Here is a 23,434-nt window from a genome sequence, read left to right as displayed (position 1 = left end):
GAAATGCGGGTGTCAGGGACAGAGGCGGAAAGAGATTTTTACAACAAAGTTCTAAAGCTTAGTGATATATCAGATGTATCAGATTGTAGAGGGGTTTTTAATTTACCCTTCGCGTTAATATTTTGCTGTGTTTGTTGAATTTTTGTTGCGTTTGACTTGATTGTAAAATATGTCGATCGAGAGGGTGTGTGACGTTCATATGTTGTCAATATTCAGTGTTTTATCATTCATAGTTAATATTGTAAATCCCACATTTTTTATTTTCCATGTACATTCTGAGTGTCTCATTCAGTAAAAAAAAATGTTTAATTCCGTTCTGTTTTTTAAGGTGGTCTGTCATGTCATAACGTTTTTAGCATTCCATCAGACATTATTGTGTGGTTTTGTATTAGTATTCCTAAAAATAGACACATTTTTTTGTCTAAATTTGGCCCCGGAGTCAAAATAATTGCCCAGGCCTGGCATAGACAAATTACAATATTTATAGTCACGGTGAAGAGTGGGCGCAGGACACGCAAAATATTTTCTGCTACCAAGGGGGGGCTTTACAGAAAATAATTGAGCACTGATTTAAGGTGTCTTCAAATGGTCAAAGATTCGATTCAACAGTCCCATTCGACGATCAACCTCGCATTCAAATTGTCTGATATCAAACCCCTTCGATTTAATACCTGCTGGGGCCATGTGTACGGGTGTGTTGAGAGGATAAACTGATTATGTTGCCTTCTTTAAACAGGCATGTGATTTGACCACAATGAAAAAGACTGAAAAAACTTCCGGGGGTCTGGGGGACGAAGGCTCCCCGAAGCTCCTGGTTTTTCACCAATTTAACATGCTAAAATTAACAAAGACAGCACCATTTGAAGAAAATATTTTAGTGTTTAAAGACATGAAAACATCATTAATAGAACATACATAACCCAATTATCCTAATGAATCACTGTATATGGTTCAGTCCCAACAGTATTTAGTCACTATAATTTACATCTTGTGTTCATTTCACATCCACAGGTGTCACATTGATCAGTGTTATTATCTACAGTTTATTTACAGTATTACCACATTACTTCAGTTCATGTAATGTAAACATTTCATTCTTTTCACCAAAATAGGATATACATTTATGAAAATAATTAAACATGTTTAGTATTGTTTACTCATATTTGAAAATAGGAAATAATAATAATGTGAGGACACTGACATATTGCATGAAACAAGTGTGAAAATATTTACCTTCAAGATTGTTACACCACTGACAATAGTTTCAACAGACTACATAAGAACTTAATATTACAAAATAGTATTATATGCAAATGTATTTAATATAAATTGTTAACTGGAATCAATAATGCGACTCTTTGAATTTCTGTAATTTCATAATATATTTTCACGTGGCTTTTTATTTTTAGAAAAACCCATTTATATTTCGCTAAGCAATAATTGGTTAATATTTAAAACAAACATGCGTATTTCGCAAGCAAATATTTTTTAGCTTACCTCATTATTAACAACCCTGTCTGCAACTGAAGTGGGTGGATCTTCCCTCTCGATGTCTACGGCAGTTGTCGATGTAAACAAAAGATGAAGTCCGTAAGGTTTGCTCACTTTCGGTTGACATCCAAAAGTACCAGCTAGTGAAAAGTTTGTTTTCCTTGCTTCAAGTTGTTTCATATGTTTTTGGCGTTTCGCATGTACTTCCAAAGCCTTGAAACCTCGTGATCCATAGTCAATATTATCATGACACCACGTGCACAAAACCTTTCCGGGACGATCGATTTTCCGAATAAAATCACCGAACAAAGTCGTAACTTTCTTCTTCCCAACAGTATCAGTGATTCCCCTTTCCATCCAGTCCCATCGAAACTTATTTTTGACATGTTTATCAATTTCTTTTACTCGTAAAGCATCCTTTCTCTCGAGAACCGACATCGTTTACATATGGAAAATGGCCGTAATAACCATTATGAATGATGACGTTATTAACGTCATCATTCATAACAGATGTCCTGATTGGTCACAAGGAACATATCGACCAATCAACTACGGCGTAATATGAACTACGTCTCGAATCTTGATTTAGGGTCGGAAAAAAAACGGAAAAACGGGAGATAATTATTTTTTTTCCCCAAGATTAAAAAAGACGGAATTCCGACTTTAGACGGAAAAATCACATGCCTGTTTAAATATCAGAACAACAATATTGTATGCAGCTGAACAGTTTTTGGAGAATGTTATAACATAAATATTACCTGCTTACAATTTCCCTTCAGCTTTTCTCAAAGGTGTGATGTCACATCTCTAAAATCAGCTGGTGTGTTTTGGACTCCCACATCTCTTACGATATAAAATATATTTGTCTGCAAACAAGAATATTTTACTTATAGTGTTGGAAAGATGTTTTCTATATTGGGGACAAGATCGAGGCTTGTTAAGACGCCATGCTGTCAGACACAAAGCTGGCAGTGCCATCATCTTTCTTTAGCCGGCTGAATTCGATCATATACCAGAGTCAAACTTTACGGAAAATGGACATGGCGCAGGCGCCGGGACGCACCACAAGTGAAGCTCTCCTCATGAAAAGGGTAATGATCCTTTTGCAGGTTCCCATATGGAAACTTTGTTACAACTTTTACTCGCTCAATTTAGTCAAGTTTGACGTCCTCCTGGTGCCGGGCAACAGCCGAAGACCTCACTAAACTGTGGCTTAGCCTTTTTTTGAGGTGGAAAAATCTTTGCTTTGTTCACTTTGATGTAAGACTGTGTACCTTTCATAAGTACCTTGAACTAACTTTGGAATATTCACATATAAGTGCGATAGTACTGACACATAGTGACCAGTAAGTATACACTAGAACACAGGTGTCAAATTCAAGGCCCAAGGGCTAGATGTGGCCCACCACTTAATTTTATTTGGCCCTCAAAAGCCTGGAAATAGTATGTATCAATGAAGTACTGTAACTTTTGTTACTAAATGTATTCTTTCTTTCTATTCTGGGAGAAAAAAAATCCATGTAATCACAAATGATGTTAACCTAAATATTGTCTAATTATGCAAAAATATATCATCAAACATTGAAACCATTTTTTAAATAGAAATAAATACTAAAAATAATTATTTCAAAGCAAGTTATCCATCAAATGTGCAATGTAGAAGTAGCAGTAGATTCCATGGAATTTTTTTTTGGAAATTTACTGTGTTTTTTTACAGCCTTTCTCTCTAAATGAAAAAAACAGTACTTTTTTTACTGTAATAAACTGTGGTGCCGTTTTGGCATTTACAGTAATACACCGAAAAATCAGCAGTGTTCATTTGCAGTGAAAAACTAAACAAAAACAACACTGGCAGCTCAGGTGCCAACATCTTACTGTAAAATTGCAGGTTTTTTTATTTACAGTAAAAAAAACTAATGTAAATTTTACAGTACAATTCTGGCAAATGAGCTGCCTTTTTTTAACCATAAAAAAGCAGAAATGTTTTTCTATTTACAGTAATATACACTCAACTTTGAGGTGAGATTATTGCAATTTACCATTTTTTAAAATCTACTAATAACATGCGTTAAATTGTGTAATAATACTGTTGTTAAAAGCGGCCCTATGGGGCCAAACATAACTGCAATGTGGCCCTCAGATAAAACGACTTTGACACCTCTGCACTACAACATATCATTTCATGTTTATTTCTTTTTAAAAGAACGCCATTTATTCGACTGATAGTTGACGATCGTCAAAATCTAACGAATCGGACTCGACGAAGAGAATCCGACGAAGAGAATCCTTCGTCGATGACAGCCCTACACATCACACAAGCTGTTGGGTATTTTTACACTCATAGTGTTAAAATGAAACTAAAAATGTTTCTAAAAGTTTTATACAATGACAACAATTTGACCATGGAACGGTGGAAAAAAAAGTGGAGGGACAGAATCTTGGAGGTTCCACTGTAGTTTAGAACAATTACACAGAACGGCACATAGAACTGACAGGAAGTTGCATTCTCCAAGTACTCACGTCGTCATTTTGCTGAGGCTCCTGCATGACAAACTCTCGTACCATGGAAGGGTTGTACTCCACCAGATAAGAGAAGATATCTGTGGCAGCCCCTCGCACTTGGACATCATCCATTCCCTGTTTCACAAGAAGTGGGTCGTATCACATAAATAAGGAATTTCTGTTAAAGAGGAACTGCACTTTTATTTGGAATTTTTCCTATTGATCACAATTATTATGAGAGACATTAACACACGCCTTTTTTTAATAAGATTCTACAGATGATTAAAATGCTTGCAATATGCGGCTAATGGGAGTCACTGTTGTAGAGTTCAAAACCCTCCATCAACGTTTTGTATACACTACCGTTCAAAAGTTTGGGGTCACCCAAACAATTTTGTGGAATAGCATTCATTTCTAAGAACAAGAATAGACTGTCGAGTTTCAGATGAGAGATCTCTTTTTCTGGCCATTTTGAGCGTTTAATTGACCCCACAAATGTGATGCTCCAGAAACTCAATCTGCTCAAAGGAAGGTCAGTTTTGTAGCTTCTGTAACGAGCTAAACTGTTTTCAGATGTGTGAACATGATTGCACAAGGGTTTTCTAATCATCAATTAGCCTTCTGAGCCAATGAGCAAACACATTGTACCATTAGAACACTGGAGTGATAGTTGCTGGAAATGGGCCTCTATACACCTATGTAGATATTGAACCAAAAACCAGACATTTGCAGCTAGAATAGTCATTTACCACATTAGCAATGTATAGAGTGTATTTCTTTAAAGTTAAGACTAGTTTAAAGTTATCTTCATTGAAAAGTACAGTGCTTTTCCTTCAAAAATAAGGAGATTTCAATGTGACCCCAAACTTTTGAACGGTAGTGTACACACACAGCAAGTATATGTATAATGTAGTAACAGACATGTTCATAACAATATGTAACATGTATAATGTTTACCATATTTTGGTCATTTTGAGCATCAATGGATCTCATTTACTCAGCGCATTTATTTCTGTTCCCATAGCAACGCACTTCCGTTAGCAAACGTGTGTTTCCGAAAGTACGAACACGCATATGTTTGTACTTTCGGAAACACAGGCTTGCGTGTTCTAATCATGGCAGACTTGGTAATAGACGACGAAGACGGCTATTTTTGGACAAATTAAGATTTATAACTTTATCTTTTTGAACTTGAGTATACGGAGGATGAACTGCTGTTTATAGAAGTGAGCACTAAGAGAGCGCAAAACGTTGGTGCAGGCGGAAGCCGAAAGAGTGAGTAACATAACGCTGCAAATGTGGAACTTTAAATAAATGGCGTGCTTACCTAAAATTCAACTGGAAAAAAACGTCAGCTTGACCAAGCGGTCCATCGAGTGAGTCACTATGATATCGATCATGATAGATGCAACACGTCAGGTTTGCAAGTACATTTACATACACTGTCAAGCTAATTGTGTACCAACAAAACATTAAATGTGGGCTACTACTTTACAGATACTGCAATATGATTGTTTATTTCAAAATTCAAAAGCCATTCAGCTGGTGACGCAGGAGTTAACTTACGGCTAATAACGTAGCATGCTGTCACAAGGCAATGTGTTTTGCTACGATAGATACTAGGGTTGTACGATATACCGGTACTAGCATAGTACCGAATTACTGATGAATCACATTCGGTACTATATCGCCTCTAAAAAGTATCGGTCATCCACACCCCCGGTCCCCTGTCGTCATGTCATTACATTGCTGGTTTTGCGAGCAGAGGAGCATGTTCGGCAGCGCACAATCACAGAGTACTTACAAGTAGACACAGTGGGTCGACAGAAAAGGGAGAATGGACACATTTTGGCTTAAAAACTGACGATAAAGGTGAAGTTATAACACTGAAACGATCTCAGGAAGAGGTGCTTTAAGACATGGCTAGCTAGCTAGCTAGCGGCTCAAGTCCATCCGCAGTCGGCAGTGTTTTAGCTACTTCTAAATCACTAATCCTCGCCTCCATGGCGACAAATAAAGTAAGTTTCTTACAAGTATCATTCCTGCAGGACGAGGAATAGCTAAACATGCTTCACTACACACCGTAGCTCACCGGCGTCACAATGTAAACAAACGCCATGGGTGGATCTACACCTGACATCCACTGTAATGATACCAAGTACAGGAGTGTATCTAGTCGATACTTCTATGATTACATCGATATTTTTTCGCATCACAAAATATATATATATTTTTTTTAATTTATATTATGTTTATCAACTCAGGAAATACTTCCCTGGATACATGAGGACTTTGAATATGACCAATGAATATTGTAACGACTTGGTATCGGATTGATACCCAAATTTGTGGTATTATCCAAAACTAATGTGAAGAAAAATTAGTGATTATTACATTTTAACAGAAGTGTAGATAGAACATGTTGAAATAGAAAATAACCCGATATTAACAGTAAATGAACTAGTAGAAATAATACATTTTTACAGCTTGTCCTTTATAATGTTGACAAAATAATAGAATGCAAAATGACAATGCTACTGCATACGTCAGCAGCTAAATTAGGAGCATTTGTTTGCTTACTTACTATAAATTAAAAGTTGTCTTGTATGTTCACTATTTCAATTAAGGACACAATTGCAATAAGAAACATATGTTTAATGTACTGCAAGATTTTTTGATAAAATAAAGCAAATAATGCAATTTTTTGTGGTCCCCTTTATTTAGAAAAGTATTGTAAAGTACAGACAAGTGTCAAAAAATGTTTGGGTACCGGTACCAAAAATGTTCCTGACTGTTGGCTCTTACAATAACAACAGCTTTGTTGCTATACAGGTTACAGAACGTGAATTAAGTATTGTTGGCAGTTGTTGGATGCAATTTTAAAGTAATTTTGAGGCAGAATTAATTGCTCCCATTGTTAGCCAGTCATTACGATCATTACAAATTAGAATGCTTAAATAACAAAAAACTTTTGTCTTCTTGTCTCATAAAGATTGTAAATGATAGGCAAAATTCCAAAAAAGTGCAGTTCCCCTTTAAACCAAGAAGAAAAACTAACAATAGGCCGCTCGGCATTTAGGATGTAAAGCGCATTACACAATCCAATTTTTTTTTGTTTAAGAAATCAATAAGTGTCTCTACTCACCAATATGACCTCTAGTGCAGGTAGAATCCCCATGTTTGACAGTGTCTTGAAGAAGGCATCTCTGTTTTGAGGTTGTAATGTTTGTGAGAACGCGCAAAATTCCTTCAAGAAGTTAACCTGTAGTGGGAAAGGCATGCACATTTTCAACTTCTCACCCTTACACGTTTGGCTTAATTGAAAGAAAACCAATGCAATACCAGTTCATGTCTTTTGTCGTCATCTGTAGCCTCGTCTGTTAGCTGTGCAAAAAGATCGGTCAGGAACTTCTCGTCGTCCTGAATCCCATAAAAAAGAAAATGTGAGCGCCATGTATCAAATCGATCTGAAATACATTAAAAACATTTTTTTTTTTAGGAGAACCAATTATACAGTACAGGCCAAAAGTTTGGACACACCTTCTCCTCATTCAATGTGTTTTCATTATTTTCATGACTATTTACATTGTAGATTGTCCCTGAAGGCATCAAAACTATGAATGAACACATGTGGAGTTATGCACTTAACAAAAAAAGGTGAAATAACTGAAAACATGTTTTATATTCTAGTTTCTTCAAAATAGCCACCCTTTGATCTGATTACTGATTTGCACACTCTTGGCATTCTCTCCATGAGCTTCTAGCACACCTGTGAAGTGAAAACCATTTCAGGTGACTACCTCTTGAAGCTCATCGAGAGTATGCCAAGAATGTGCAAAGCAGTAATCAGAGCAAAGGGTGGCTATTTTGAAGAAACTAGAATATAAAACATGTTTTCAGTTATTTCACCTTTTTTTGTTAAGTGCATAACTCCACATGTGTTCATTCATAGTTTTGATGCCTTCAGTGACAATCTACAATGTAAATAGTCATGGAAATAAAACGCATTGAATGAGGAGACAGTGTGTCCACACTTTTGGCCTGTACTGTATATTAAAAAAAATTAAAATAAAGAGTGTTGGGTCCATTAGTAATAAGGAGTTTAAAAAACATTGTCCGATTATTTTGTCTATTTTCCTGGTAGCTTGAGTATTTTTTTCTGTCATTATTATTAATACTGTAGCTTTCAAACATAGCAACAGGTACTGTAAGTAAATATTGATTTTGTCCTTAAGACAACTTCACGCTAAATGATGAGGGAAAATTGCAGTCAACTTCTGGAAGTCCCCTAAGACAACAGCACACGTTTCAGTATTTTACCATCTCAGCATGACAGGTTTACCAAACACTTCCTAGTCTCTATGGCGACAACCCCACGTTTGCGGTGTTTGCACACAAAAGGTAACACGATCCTAAAAAAAAAAGATTGCACAGAACAAGCAACACAATCGACTTAAAGGGGCCGTATTAAGCAAAAACTAATTTGCTTACTTGCTGGTACCTGTTTTTGTGTATTTGGGATTCCCATTAGTACCCAAAAAACTTATGAAACAATTTTGCCTTTTTCTGAATTTGCTCCAAATGAGACATTTGGAATTTGAGACTTTAGTGACCTATCTGGTCTTGGTTACGTCAGTGGATATCTCCATATCCCCAAAGAGCTTTGCGTGAGTCTGCCATTTTTATTCAGTTGTAGTCATCAAGTTCCCTATTTGTCCCCTGTCCTCTTGTTGTGGGGCAGACTGGCTCATACATGCTCATGCATGCTATGGAGTTTAATGTGTATCGTTATTACCAAAGCCTGTTTGACACTGAATTTATTAAACTGATTTTTTTGGCTTTTGAATTGAAGTAAATTTTTACATCAAATTATGCTGACAATTTCATTGAAAAAAATTGTTAGCAAAATGTGTGTTTAAAAATTCTGTGTAGAAAAAGGTGCTGCTTCGAAAAGCATGACCCACTTCCAGTAAATTAAAACTGAAGCAATCAATCCTGTCTCAGAAGCAGCCAATGAGGTGTCAAGACACAGGTTTTGCTAAACAGCATAAAAAAGGCAGTTGCATGGGCATAATACAACGTAATAAATATTTAAATGTGGCCTGCTGGATAATTTCAAACTATAGAAATGATTCCACTGGTTAGAATCAGCTCCTCTGAGTGACATATGAGTTATTCTGCCGTGTTTGTTACATATTTGCTGTTCTTGCTCTGTTAGAAAAAATGTCTATCAAGGAAATGTCCTCCATTAGAGGAGCAACGTTCATATGTTCTCATAGTTAATATTGTAAAGCCCACATTCTGTATTTTCATGTTTTTTTTAGTCTTTATTTACCCAGGAAAGTTCCATTGAGATTAAGAATATCTTTTTTAAGGGAGTCTTGCACATTCGTACACCAGTGTAGGTGCCATTGGGATCAAGGGTGATGAAGTGTCTTGCCCAAGACACAAGGGCCGTGAATAGGATGGCAGAAGGTGGAATTGAACCTGGACCCCTCAAGCTGCTGGCACGGCCGCTCTACTATCCACGCCACGCCGTCCCACGCCCTTCTGAGTAGAGTTGTACGGTATACAGGTACTAGTATAGTATCGCGGTACTAATGAATAAAAAACGGTACTATACTCTGTTTAAAAAGTACCGGTTCCCGGGCATGACGGCGCGTCGTCACGTTGTGACGTGGCTGGGTTTACGAGCAGAGGAGCATGTTCGGCAGCACACAATCACGGAGTACTTACAAGCAGACACAGTGTGTAGACAGAAAAGGGAGAACGGACGCATTTTGACCTAAAAACTGACGAATAAAGTAAGTTTCTTACAAGTATCATCCCTGTAGGACGAGGAATAGCTAAACATGCTTCACTACACACTGTAGGAGGATACAATAGCTCACCGGTGTCACCGCTACCAAAAGCTAGCGCGCCTGAATGTAAACAAATGCCATGGGTGGATCTACACCTAACATCCACTGTAATGCTATAAAGTACAATAGCGTATCTAGTCGATACTACTATAATTACATTGATATTCTTTATCGTCACAAAATCTTTTTTCCTTTATTTAAAATTCATATTATGTTTAAAGACTCAGGAAATATGTCCCTGGACACATGAGGACTTTGAATATGACCAATGTATGATCCTGTAACTACTTTGTATCGGATTGATACCTAACTTTGTGGTATCATCCAAAACTAATGTAAAGTATCTAAACAACAGAAGAGGTAGTGATTATTACATTTTAACATAAGTGTAGATAGAACATGTTGAAACGGAAAATAAGCAGATATTAACAGTAAATCAACAAGTGGATTAATAATACATTTTTATAGCTTGTCCTTCATAATTTTGACAAAATAATAGAATGATAAATGACAATATGTTACTGCATACGTCAGCAGACTAATTAGTAGCCTTTATTTGCTTACTTACTAAAAAAAGACAAGTTGTCTAGTATGTTCACTATTTTATTTAAGGACAAAATTGTTATTCGATTGCAATAAGAAACATATGTTTAATGTACCCTAAGATTTGTTGTTAAAATAAAGCCAATAATGCCATTTTTGTGGTGCCCTTTATTTAGAAAAGTATCGAAATGTATTGAAATACATGTTGGTACCGGTACCAAAATATTGGTATCGGGACAACGCTAGTTCTGAGTATCAGCCATTATTGTGTGAGTGTTTGTACCATTGAGTGACCAACTTTTATCCTTTTTTCCGGAATTTTAGGATTTGTTCACTAATGTACAGTGACAGTCATTGTTTAAAATGTTCATAAAAACATGCTTCTTGGTCAGACCCATGTCACGTGACTTCAAACTTGACACATTGTTGGCTGGTTCTGAGACGGGATCGATTGCTTTAGTCTTAATTTACCGGAAATGGGTCTTGAGTGCATTGTTTTGCACTGAATTTTTCAGCACAGAATTTTTTACAATGAATTTTTAAACGAGCATTTTGCTTACAATTTAAAAAATTGTCAGCATAATTTATTGTCAAAACAATTCAGTTCACAAACTTCAAACGCAATATAACCACTAAAAAATTCAGTGTCAACAAAAAGCTTTCATAAAAGACACAATTTAACCTCCTTATATGCTAAAATCCTCCGCTGTTGTCATTTCTAATTAAAAAAATAGCTTCTAGTTCTAACTCTTGTCAGTAACCTCGATATGGAAGCGCAAAATACTATAACATGGCTGATGGGGTGGCGACGCAGTGGGTGTGGGCTCACACAAAACGGCGCATTCTGAAGAGAAGGTCAGAAATTGGCTTGAAGATGGTCTGTAAAACAAGATTTATGCAAAGTTTTGCCCAAAGCACCACCATTTCATGTTATGTAAACCACAAGGAAGTGTTCTAATGTGGAGAAAAAAAATAAGACCCCTTTAAAAAAGATTAATAAACTGACGGTCTGCGTTACATTAGGACTAGTAATTAGGGCTGCAACAACAAATCGATTATTAAAATAGTTGCCGATTAATTTAGTCATCGATTCGTATCTATGCTATGCGCAGAGGTTTTTTTAAATAATTTTTTTTAATATAAACCTTTATTTATAAACTGCAACATTTACAAACAGCTGAGAAATAATAATCAAAATAAGTATGGTGCCAGTGTGCTGTTTTTTTCAATAAAATACTGGATAGGATAGAAATGTAGTTTGTCTCTTTTATCCGATTATTAATCGAAGTAATTATCGACAGATTAATCGATTATCAAATTAATCGTTAGTTGCAGCCCTACTAGTAATATTCAGTACGTTTTACATGTTTCTTTGGTTGTTTTTTTTAATGCAACCTTTTCAGTATTCTTTGCTTAAAACAAAAACCCACACAAACCTTTAAGGGGAAGAATTGATTGCATATGTCATCCAACCTCACCTGAAGCATGCCCACAATCTCCACCTTGTTGAAGAAGATGAAGGAGTGCAGGGTGGACAGCATGTTCTCCTCAAAAACAGAGGGAGTCGGCAGAACCATGTCTTGAATGTACTGCACCCTATAGGTCTGGTGTATTTTCAGACGCAGTTCAGGGTCCGAGATGGGAATCACCTCCTTAAAGCGGGCCGTTTTTGTGAGAAACTCCCGGTGCCGCCGCGGTTGCGGGAGCGCCGGGTCAAACTCCAAACAACCGATGACGTCCATGATGCACTCGTCTGAGAACATGACCTCAAAGAGGGCGGTGCGATTGAGTAGAAAAATTCCTTTGATGATTTCATACAGATGGTGCAGTCCTTCCTGGTTCTCCAAGTCCTCACACAAGCGGAAAAGCTCAAGGATCTTGCGGATGTAGCCCTCGTTTTCCACGGCCAGCGCCAGTTTCTCTCGCCGCAGTTGCGACGGGAGCGAGGAGGCCACCAGCTCCGCCAAGTCCTCCAGCCGGCTCAGTTCACATGGAGGCAGCTCCAGACCAGGCGAAGCCATGTCATCGAAGCGCTCCTCTTCTAACTCGTCCACTACATCTTGGGTGATGTCCACTGATGGGTCCTTTCCTTGCACCTTGACAATAAAGCAAAATCATTGGTGAATGTCTGAGTACTTGGAAAAGCCCTATATACAGTAAATGTGGAAAAGCCCTATACCTGTATACAGTAAATGCGACAACTATTGTATTATCTTATTTTTCGGACTATAAGGCGCACATAAAATTATTTCATTTTGTCAAAACTCGACAGTGCGCCTTATAACCTAATGTACGTAATACTTTTGGTTGTGCTTACCGACCTCAAATATATGATCATATATATCTGATGTATGACACCTTAAGACTTCCAAAGTTTGCGAATAAATAGATATGATCAAAATAGTATCAATCTCACGGAGATTCCCGGGCTATTTTGAGAGATAATGAGGAAGCCAGACACGTCATCGCGTGATGTGTGACCGCAGATCCCTTCCCCCACCAAAAACAATGCAAATCGTGCAGACTTTGTGAGAGCCAACGACGATTACTTTGAGCAAAATTATGATCCAGAACCTTATATTGTTGATCATGAACATAAGGCGAATGAGCTACAAGTTTTAGAAAATCTGCTAAACAAATCCAGTTTTAGTGAAACACTATAGCATCATGTAGCAGTATTGCTAAGTGCTAAACAAGAAGTACAAACTACAGACATATTAAAATGATAGCTTACAGGAAAATGAATAGCAAGCATGCTACACACACACACACCCCCCTAGCAGGGCACCACAAGAAGCTAACCGCTAAATCTTCAATGTAAAGTAGAGGTGATCGAAGCACATGTTGCTACTACCAATACCTAGTATGACATCAGTGTATGAACAATACTTAAGTAATCAGATCGATAATATTTTTCTTGATCTCATTGATATATATATATACATGTGTGTGTGTGTGTGTATTGTTGTTGTTTAGAAATTCAGGCAGTGAGTTTCTGAATGCAGGAAGGCTTTAAGGGCAAAACCCAAATGATTTAAATGGAAGCCAATAGTAGTTTTTGCTTATATTAAGTTATTGTGCATTAGCCACTTTATTTTAGGATAGCATAGACTTTATTTATCCCCCAATGAGGAAATTAAGTATGTTATGTATAAAACATTAAATACCACAAATGCAATACATAGTGTGATTGTCAACAATGTCATCAAATACCTAATTTGGTAAAATAAGCTTCATAAAAATGTGTTAATGTGTATACTTTAGTTACCTTCTATAAAACAATTTTACTTCTATTATCATTTGCCAAACTATCGGATCGGAACTCGAAATCTGAAGCCAAATAAATCATATCAGAGGCCCAAAAATATTGATTGGGACATCCCTATTTATTTTGTTATTTTGGGCGTTACAGGAAGTACAGGAAGGTACCACTGCGCTCTCCTGGTGAAACACAAAGCAGGTATGTTGAACATAGCCTTACACTCCAGTCCAGTGGGTACCACTGTTATTGTAACCACTGTACTGTTATTGTTGGAAATATATTGTGTTATCCTGCCGATAATGCCCTACACACCACAGCAAGCATAGGTGGAAAACAGCAAAAAAGCAAAGATGCACAGTCACCTGGCAAATTTTCTCCCAGATCTCATCGCAACCGGCTTTCTCCTGGAAGCTGAGGGCCAAGTCATAGTTTTCGGCCTCTGACCACACGATGAGCGTATCCTGTGAAAGAACCAGCAAAAAATGCATCAATATAAAGTCCCCAGTATGCCCACTGCACTTGAGCCGTATAAAAAGTAGAGGCGTAACGATTAATTAACATATGGATTTATATTCCTTAGATTAGACCAGCGTTTTTCAACCACAGTGCCGTGGGTGTGCCGTGAGAAACAGTCTGGTGTGCCGTGAGAGATTATGTAATTTCATCTATTTGGGGTAAAAATATTTTTTGCAAACAAGTAGTTATAGTCTGCAAATAATGTGCCGTTGAGTGTCGGTACTGTCTAGAGCAGTGGTTTTTAACCTTGTTGGAGGTACCGAACCCCACCAGTTTCATATGCGCATTCACTGAACCCTTCTTTAGTGAAAAATAAAAAAAAATGTTTTCAAATTCAAGACAAAGTTATATGTTTTTGGTAACACTTTAGTATGGGGAACATATTCTAAGTAATAAAGACTTAATTTAGAGTTATTTGGTTAGGGTTAGGGTTATAATAAGGCCATGCCGAATAAGGCATTAATAAGTACTTAATAACGACTAGTTAAGAGTCATTATGTTACTAATTTGCATGTTAATAAGCAACTAATTAATGGTGAATATGTTCCCCATACTAAAGTGTTACCATGTTTTTTTACTGGTGCATAAAATGAACCGTGCATGAACATCAACTTGTTCAACCAACAAAACCAACACAGTGCATAAACTCACAACAAATTACACACCTGCAAACCTGTCAGCTGTTGCCGTATCCGTAATACGCCGATAGGGAGAATTTGTATTTACACGATGAGTCGGGTGTTTTGACATCCGCCGAACCCCTGAGGCCGACTCACCGAACCCCTAGGGTTCGATCGAACCCAGGTTAAGAACCACTGGTCTAGAGCTGAGGCAGAGTATCCGTGTAATACTCTTCCATATCAGTAGGTGGCAGCCGGTAGCCAATTGCTTTGTAGATGTCGGGAACACGTCGTGTGAGACAACGATGGTTTGTCGTGATCCCAATATGCAGACGACAGCAGGAGGCAGTATGCAGGTGAAAAGGTATCTATTGCTTAAACCAAAAATAAACAAAAGGAAAGTGCCCCTAAGGCATTGAAGCTTAGGGAAGGCTCTGCAGAACAAAACTGAAACTGAACTGGCTACAGAGTAAACAAAAACATAATGCTGGACGACAGCAAAGACTTACAGCGTGTGGAGCAGAGACGGCGTCCACGAAGTACATCCGAACATGACACGACGATCAACAATGTCCACACAAAGAGGGATAGCAACAACTTAAATATTCTTGATTGCTAAAACAAAGCAGAAGTGGGGAATAGCGCTCAAAGGAAGACATGAAACTGCTACAGGAAAATACCAACAAAAAATGAAAAGCCACCAAAATAGGAGCGCAATACAAGAACTAAAACACTACACAGGAAAACAGCAAAAAACTCTAAATAAGTCACGGAGTGATGTGACAGGTCGTGACAGTAAACATACTTTGAGACAAGAGCTGTAATGATGCATGGTTGGTTATGGTTTAAAGTCATATCCAAAAATTGCGACAACAACTTTTTACTGCTGCTGAGTTTAATTTTTTTATTATTTCTGCTAGTGGTGTGCCTCCGGATTTTTTCAATAAAAAAATGTGCCTTGGCTCAAAAAAGGTTGAAAAACACTGGAATAGACTACATTGATCTGTGTTTGGCAAGTTGGCCTTCCGGAAGATAGGTATCGATTCAAGACCGCTTTAAAAGGGGAGCGATCAATGTTATCGCCGATAACAGCATATATTATATGACGCTTCGCACTTTTAATAATAAGGACAGCAAACGTTAAGTCTGTCTGCCGTCTCTGGCGTCATCAAAACAAAAATGGCGGATAGCTACTGTCAGCTACAGAAAAATTGCAAAAGCCACAACAGACAGACGACACAAGACAATGACATAAAGCCATAACTTAACCACAAAAGATGCGACCGACTACGGAAGTGACAGTGGAGCTAGTTACGGTGACGCACCGACCTACGGAAACACAAAGTTGCAGCCTAAGAAAAGTAATTTCCTCACAAACAAATACAAGAGATGGATAAAGGAGGCTATGGAAATTAGGAAGCAAGAGGCCAACACCATTGAGAGTAGAGGTGGGAACTTGATTATGACTGCTTTTCAGAAGCTACGATTCGATTAAAAATCGATTTTGGATGCATCTATAATTTATATGTATTGATGCCGTTTAACATTTCTTTTTCTTTCACAAAATAAGTGTTTATTACATACAACTTAAAAAAACTGCGCATTTGTAATAAGAAACAGTTAAATTGATTCTCACATTCACTTAATTAATGGAAATGTGTGCAAAACTGGAACATAAGTGTCCTAAAATAAAGGAGCTGGTCGGATCTCTCGGTGATGTGGCTCGCAGCAGTCAGACAAATTTAGGAACTGTCTGCATTAATTTATTTACAATAACTAAATAGATTATCGATTATTGACATTTCCTTATCGATTTTATAATCCTCCATGTCTGAATTGCGAATCCGAATTATTTCCCCCACCTCTAATTGAGAGGCCAAACATGCTTCAGCAAACCTGGGATGCTGTCAGTCATCGGCAATGCCGGAGCAGAAAAAACATACTGTATTGCTAGGTAACTTTATCTAGCAGGTAAATCTAGGGGCCACCGAGAGTCTGTGGTCATATGGTTGTGGGCGGCATTTTGCGTTTCTTGAAGAAAAATTTCCCATGCTTGCAATGTTTTAGTGCAGGGATGTCAAACTGGTTTTCATTCCACATGGCAGTTATGGCTGCCATCAGAGGGATGCTTGTAACAGTGAATAATGTATGAATTTGCCTCTGGATTTCACTATTAATTATATAAATTGTTTGAAGTAGACTGTCGATTTTACATTAAAAACCTTTACATTTACAAAATGTTACTGTAAGATAGTGTTGTTGTTTTTTATTTGTCACATTTTACGGTAAATGGAAAACCAGTTCCACTGTTTTTTTTTTTTTTTGGGGGGGGGGGGGGGTGGCAGGGGTTTACGGAAAAGCTGGCAGCTTAGTTGCCAGAATATGGCGTAGTGGGTAGAGCGGCCGTGCCAGAAACCTGAGGGTTGCAGGTTCGCGTCCCGCCTCTTGACATCCAAATCGCTGCTGTTGTGTCCTTGGACAGGACACTTCACCCTTGCCCCCGGTGCCGCTCACACAGGTGAATGAATGATGAATGAATGATAGGTGGTGGTCGGGGGGCGCAAACTGGCAGCCTCGCTTCCGTCAGTCTACCCCAGGGCAGCTGTGGCTACAAATGTAGCTTACCACCACCAGGTGTGAATGAATGATGGCTTCCCACTTCTCTGTGAGCGCTTTGAGTATCTAATAATAGAAAAGCGCGATATAAAATCTAATCCATTATGATTATTATTATTAAATTGGTTTTTACATTATATTGTTAATGGAAAAACAGTACAAGTTCTTTTTTTATTCTGACAACTTAGCTGCCAGCTTTTCTGCCATAAAAACAAAAAACAACAACCGTTGATTTTACAGTCAAAAACTGGCAGCTCAGTCAACAGAATTCTAACGCAAAAAACAGTAGTAGTTTTTTTCAATTTACAGTAACATGTTGTAAAGAACAACGTAAAATGTAATGTCATTTTTATTAATTTGGTGGGTAATTTGCTGTAAAGTTAAGTATTTTTATTTAGACAAAACATGTTTGGAAGGTATGATAATATACTGTAATATTTGTTGCAATAATGGATACCATTAAAGTTTAAAAGGTATTCAATTTCAAGCAGTACATAATTTGTTTCTGTCAAAATGAAAAAAATCAATTACAATTAGTGAGAAAATATTAAATACTTTATTGACACATATAGATAGATAAAATGATGTCGCAGGCAAGATCTGGCCCCCGGGGCTTGAGTTTGACACCTGTGTTTTAGGCTGTTGGCACCGTTTAAATTGTGAAAAGAATGAACTTTTCTTCAGAATTCCTTGAGATGTAATCAAGATGGGTGAAAGATGTCAAGATTTTACAAAACCCAATGAGAAAAGTGACTCAAATATAATCACACTAGTCCAAGAGAGAAGAGTCGAAGAACTCACAAGTTTGCAGTGATCACTTCGTAATAGGTTTGTTTGATATACTTTTAAGGGTAAGTATTTCCCATTTAAGTATTACCTTGATGTTATTTGTATTTCATCTTGTTTTGGAGTTCTTAAAACACATTTTTGCTACAAGTTTTTAATAAAGCACCAACTCAGCGAGTCTAAACACAAGAAAGCAAAGGTGAGCAAAACCCAAAAGAGTTAAGCTTTTACCAAACACAGCAATCATAAATGAAGCTTGAACATTGACATCTGTAGTTAGATATTTGATAAAGACGGGGAAAACGACGCATACTCGTAACGACAACAAACATGGCCAAAACTAACCATGCAGTTACAGTGAGCTGTAACAGGGGTGTGTGTTGTCTCCCTGTTGTGTCAGAGTACATATGACATCAAAACAATAACAATAATAATCAACAATAGTGAATCAAAGCCATCGGGTGGGAATTGCAGTTTGTTTTACAAGGATCCTAGTAAAATGCGAAGTTAAATCTTGAAATGCAACCTTTCCCGAGCATTAACTATGAGTCTTGACACCAATTTCCTTGACCTAGTCACACACAAAGAAGTTGTAGGTCTCCATGCTTTTCCAAGCTTTCCTCTGTTTTGCCGTGCAGAATGACGTATGGAGCACCAGATAGTTCAACATGTCTGAGAATGCGACCGACGGATAATCCTAGGTAGATTTTTTTGCTTATATCTGAGTTGATTGGTAAGATGTAAAACCCTAGCTACTGAGATAGTTTGCACGCTGTTGCTGCACAATCGCCATGATGGTTTGGTGGTCCATCCCACTTCCTCCAATTTCTGTAAAGTTAAGTTCAAAAGTCACGAGACTGAACACAACCAATTGCTCGTACTTTGTGACGTGACTTCTTCCCCGGAGTGAAAAACCGTGGTGATCAACCAAGCCAAGATGGCTGTAGTGCAGCAAGCAGCGCGCAAACTATCGGAGTACACAAGAGGCCTAGATCCTCCTGCAAAAAGCAGATACGAGCAAAACATCAAACTATGCAATGCAATAAATCCCTATACATTGTCAAAACAAGATTTGTTGAGTGATATCAAAGATTATCCGTCGGTCGCGTTCCCAGACATGTCAAACTATCTTGCGCTTCAGACGACACAACAAAACAGATGAAAACTTGGAAAAGCATAGAGGTCCACAACTTCTTTGTGTGGCTGGGTCAAGGAGATTGGTATCAAGACTCTCCCGGATAAATATGCATCGTTTTTGCTCATGTCAGGTTGCATTTCATGATTTAAAGGCCTACTGAAATGAAATGTTCTTATTTAAACGGGCATAGCAGGTCCATTCTATGTGTCATACTTGATCATTTCGCGATATTGCCATATTTTTGCTGAAAGGATTTAGTAGAGAACATTGACGATAAAGTTCGCAACTTTTGGTCGCTGATAAAAAAGCCTTGCCTGTACCGGAAGTAGCGTGACGTCGGTGGTGGAGTGCCTCACATCTGCACATTGTTTACAATCATTCCCACCAGCAGCGAGAGCGATTCGGACCGAGAAAGCGACGATTACCTCTTTAATTTGAGCGAGGATGAAAGATTTGTGGATGAGGAAAGTGAGAGTGAAGGATTAAAGTGCAGCGCAGGACGCCAGGATGTATCTTTTTTCGCTCTGACCGTAACTTAGGTACAAGAGCTCATTGGATTCCACACGGTCTCCTTTTTCTATTGTGGATCACGGATTTGTATTTTAAACCACCTCGGATACTATATCCTCTTGAAAATGAGAGTCGAGAACGCGAAATGGACATTCACAGTGACTTTTATCTCCACGACAATACATCGGGGAAGAGCTAACGTGATAGCATCATGCTTAGCTGTGGATAGAAACAGAAGAAACATGCCCCTGACTGGAAGGATAGACCGAAGATCAACAATACTACCATTACTTCTACTCTCAGGAGACACTGAACTAAACCCTGGACCTGTAACCACACGGTTAATGCTGTCCCGCCTGGCGAAGCCTAGCAATGCTGTTGCTAACGACGCCATTGAAGCTAACTTAGGTACGGGACCTCGACAGAGCTATGCTAAAAACATTAGCTCTCCACCTACGCCAGGCCTCATCTGCTCATCACCACCCGTGCTCACCTGCGTTCCAGCGATCGACGGCGCGACGTAGGACTTCACCACGATCATCGGTGCGGTCGGCGGCCCGGAGATGGAGAAAGTCAACCCAGACACCGGTGAGGACAGCGGCGGACGGCGTTGTGGCTTTCGTAAAGTTCATACAGCACATATATTTCCCCAAAGTTACGTACGTGACATGCACATAGCGGCACGCACGTACAGGCAAGCGATCAAATGTTTGGAAGCCAAAGCTGTACTCACGGTAGCGCGTCTGCTATCCAACTCAAAGTCCTCCTGGTTGTGTTGCTGTAGCCAACCGCTAATACATCGATCCCACCTACAGCTTTCTTCTTTGCTGTCTTCATTGTTCATTAAACAAATTGCAAAAGATTCACCAACACAGATGTCCAGAATGTGGAATTTTGCGATGAAAACAGACGACTTAAGCTGGCCACCGTGCTGTTCCAAAATGTCTGCTACAATCCGTGACGTCACGCGCAAACGTCATCATACCGAGACGTTTTCAGCCGGATATTTCCCGGGAAATTTAAAATTGCACTTTATAAGTTAACCCGGCCATATTGGCATGTGTTGCAATGTTAAGATTTCATCATTGATATATAAACTATCAGACTGCGTGGTCGGTAGTAGTGGGTTTCAGTAGGCCTTTAACTTGGCTTCTACCGCCATGTTTTTTTGTTGCTGTTGCACGCGCCGTTTACAAGTATGCATGTTTTTCCCCGTCTTTATCAAAATAGAACTAGTAGATTTCAACATAAGGCCCTTTTCCAATGCAGGAACTTTTTACCTGGGTAAGTGCCCAGGTAAATAAAGTTCTCCTGTGTTTCCACCAAAAACTACCCGGGTGAATATAGTTCTTTCGGAACCTTTCGTAGTTCCTACTAGCAAGGTGGGACTTTTCCAAGCGACCAGGAAGATTTTCGGGGGCGAGTTGTGCTGCCGAACGCTAATTGGTTGAACACAGTTGGGGGCGTTCCTACAACTTGTCTTTCAAGCAAACGACCGCCATTGGAATATATGCTGTGACTTGTTAATTTCTTGTGTATTTCTATTACAACAAACTTGACAACGGAGAGAAAGAAGATTGAAAGGAGCTTTCGAAACGCAGGAACTTTTGTGGGGCATCTTTGTGCTGAAGAACGCTGATCAGTGGAACTATCTTGCAGTGTTTACTCAGTCGTAGTCATTAAATTATATATAGTTTATTGTTGTTTATTATTTTTACAAAATTCATTTTGATACGCGAATATACGAGATGTGGACGGACTCGAAGCAGGGAACTCTGCTGCTAACTACTCTGACTTCATTGGATAAATATGGGGAAAAAAGAGGCAGCACACGAGGGGAACGAAGATAAATGACAAAATATTATTTATTTACTTTATTACATGTTGTAAACGTAATCAGTGACACTCCATTTGTGTAGTTCTTAGCCTCAACCTGAGTGAACAGAATGCTAATGCTAACACTAAAGCAGATGTATTTGTGTTGTTGGCGTGAGATAAACACTGACATTTATTCTTTATATATTATTTGCAGCTGAAGTGGACCAAAAGGAATCACGTGACCCTCATGAATTCATCATTTACTGAGAGAACGACTTTCTGACTGTTGGACATTATGGGCAAAGGCCTGACTTTTTATAAACAATTCGGTACACTGTATTTTATAAATCATATCCTTTTGTATATGATTGCTTTGTATTTCATTTACTTACTTTTTAGTAAAGTAACTCTGACCCAATATTGTCTGTTTATTACACGGTATCAGTGTAGAAATATAGTGAATCACTCCTCCATACATCATCAGCCTGATTTGTATAAACCAGGGGTCACCAACGCGGTGCCTGCGGGCACCAGGTAGCCCGTAAGGACCAGATGAGTAGCCCGCTGGCCTGTTCTAAAAATAGCTCAAATAGCAGCACTTACCAGTGAGCTGCCTCTATTTTTTTAAATTTTATTTATTTACTAGCAAGCTGGTTTCGCTTTGCTCGACATTTTTAATTCTAAGAGAGACAAAACTCAAATAGAATTTGAAAACCCAAGAAAATATTTTAAAGACTTGGTCTTCACTTGTTTAAATAAATTCATTATTTTTTTACTTTGCTTCTTATAACTTTCAAAAAGACAATTTTAGAGAAAAAATACAACCTTAAAAAGGATTTTAGGATTTTTAAACACATACGTTTTTACCTTTTAAATTCCTTCCTCTTCTTTCCTGACAATTTAAACCAATGTTCAAGTAAATTTATTTTTTACTGTAAAGAATAATAAATACATTTTAATTTAATTCTTCATTTTAGCTTCTGTTTTTTCTACGAAGAATATTTGTGAAATATTTCTTCAAACTTATTATGATTCAAATTCAAAAAAATGTATTCTGGCAAATCTAGAAAATCTGTAGAATCAAATATAAATCTTATTTCAAAGTCTTTTGAATTTCTTAGAAAAAATTTTGTTCTGGAAAATCTAGAAGAAATAAGGATTTGTCTTTGTTAGAAATATAGCTTGGTCCAATTTGTTATATATTCTAACAAAGTGCAGATTGGATTTTAACCTATTTAAAACATGTCATCAAAATTCTAAAATTAATCTTAATCAGGAAAAATGACTAATGATGTTCCATAAATTCATTTTTTAATTTTTTCAAAAAGATTCGAATTAGCTAGTTTTTCTCTTCTTTTTTTCGGTTGAATTTTGAATTTTAAAGAGTCGAAATTGAAGATAAACTATGTTTCAAAATGTAATTGTCATTTTTTTGTGTTTTCTCCTCTTTTAAACCATTCAATTAAGTGTAAATATCATTATTAATAATAACATACAGTTAAAGGTAAATTGAGCAAATTGGCTATTTCTGGCAATTTATTTAAGTGTGTATCAAACTGGTAGCCCTTCGCATTAATCAGTACCCAAGAAGTAGCTCTTGGTTTCAAAAAGGTTGGTGACCCCTGGTATAAACTAACCTGAACTGTGAAATGCAGTGGAAACACAAACCACACAGGAACTGGCAGGAACCCATAGATCCAGGAACCAAAAGTTCCTGAACTTGTGCTGAAAGCTTCATTTATGATTGCTGCCTTAACTTTTGTGTTTTGCT

The 23,434-nt window shown here is 37.8% G+C and overlaps 1 protein-coding gene across 2 annotated transcripts in view; it reads right to left on the bottom strand.

Moving 5' to 3' along the window:
• The window catches only part of smek1 (SMEK homolog 1, suppressor of mek1 (Dictyostelium)), a 54,787-nt gene that overhangs the window by 18,055 nt on the left and 13,298 nt on the right, over positions 1-23,434 (bottom strand). For both annotated transcript variants that reach the window (XM_062034826.1, XM_062034828.1), the window contains exons 3-7: positions 14,022-14,120; positions 11,876-12,493; positions 7,336-7,413; positions 7,139-7,255; positions 4,012-4,128 (exon numbers count right to left, since the gene is read on the bottom strand). In XM_062034826.1, coding sequence (XP_061890810.1) covers positions 4,012-4,128; positions 7,139-7,255; positions 7,336-7,413; positions 11,876-12,493; positions 14,022-14,120 — 1,029 coding nt within the window. The remainder of the gene's footprint in view (positions 1-4,011; positions 4,129-7,138; positions 7,256-7,335; positions 7,414-11,875; positions 12,494-14,021; positions 14,121-23,434) is intronic.

Source organism: Entelurus aequoreus, linkage group LG23, assembly GCF_033978785.1.
Source record: "Entelurus aequoreus isolate RoL-2023_Sb linkage group LG23, RoL_Eaeq_v1.1, whole genome shotgun sequence".
Classification (NCBI taxonomy): domain Eukaryota; kingdom Metazoa; phylum Chordata; class Actinopteri; order Syngnathiformes; family Syngnathidae; genus Entelurus; species Entelurus aequoreus.
This window is presented reverse-complemented; position numbering and strand designations above follow the sequence as displayed.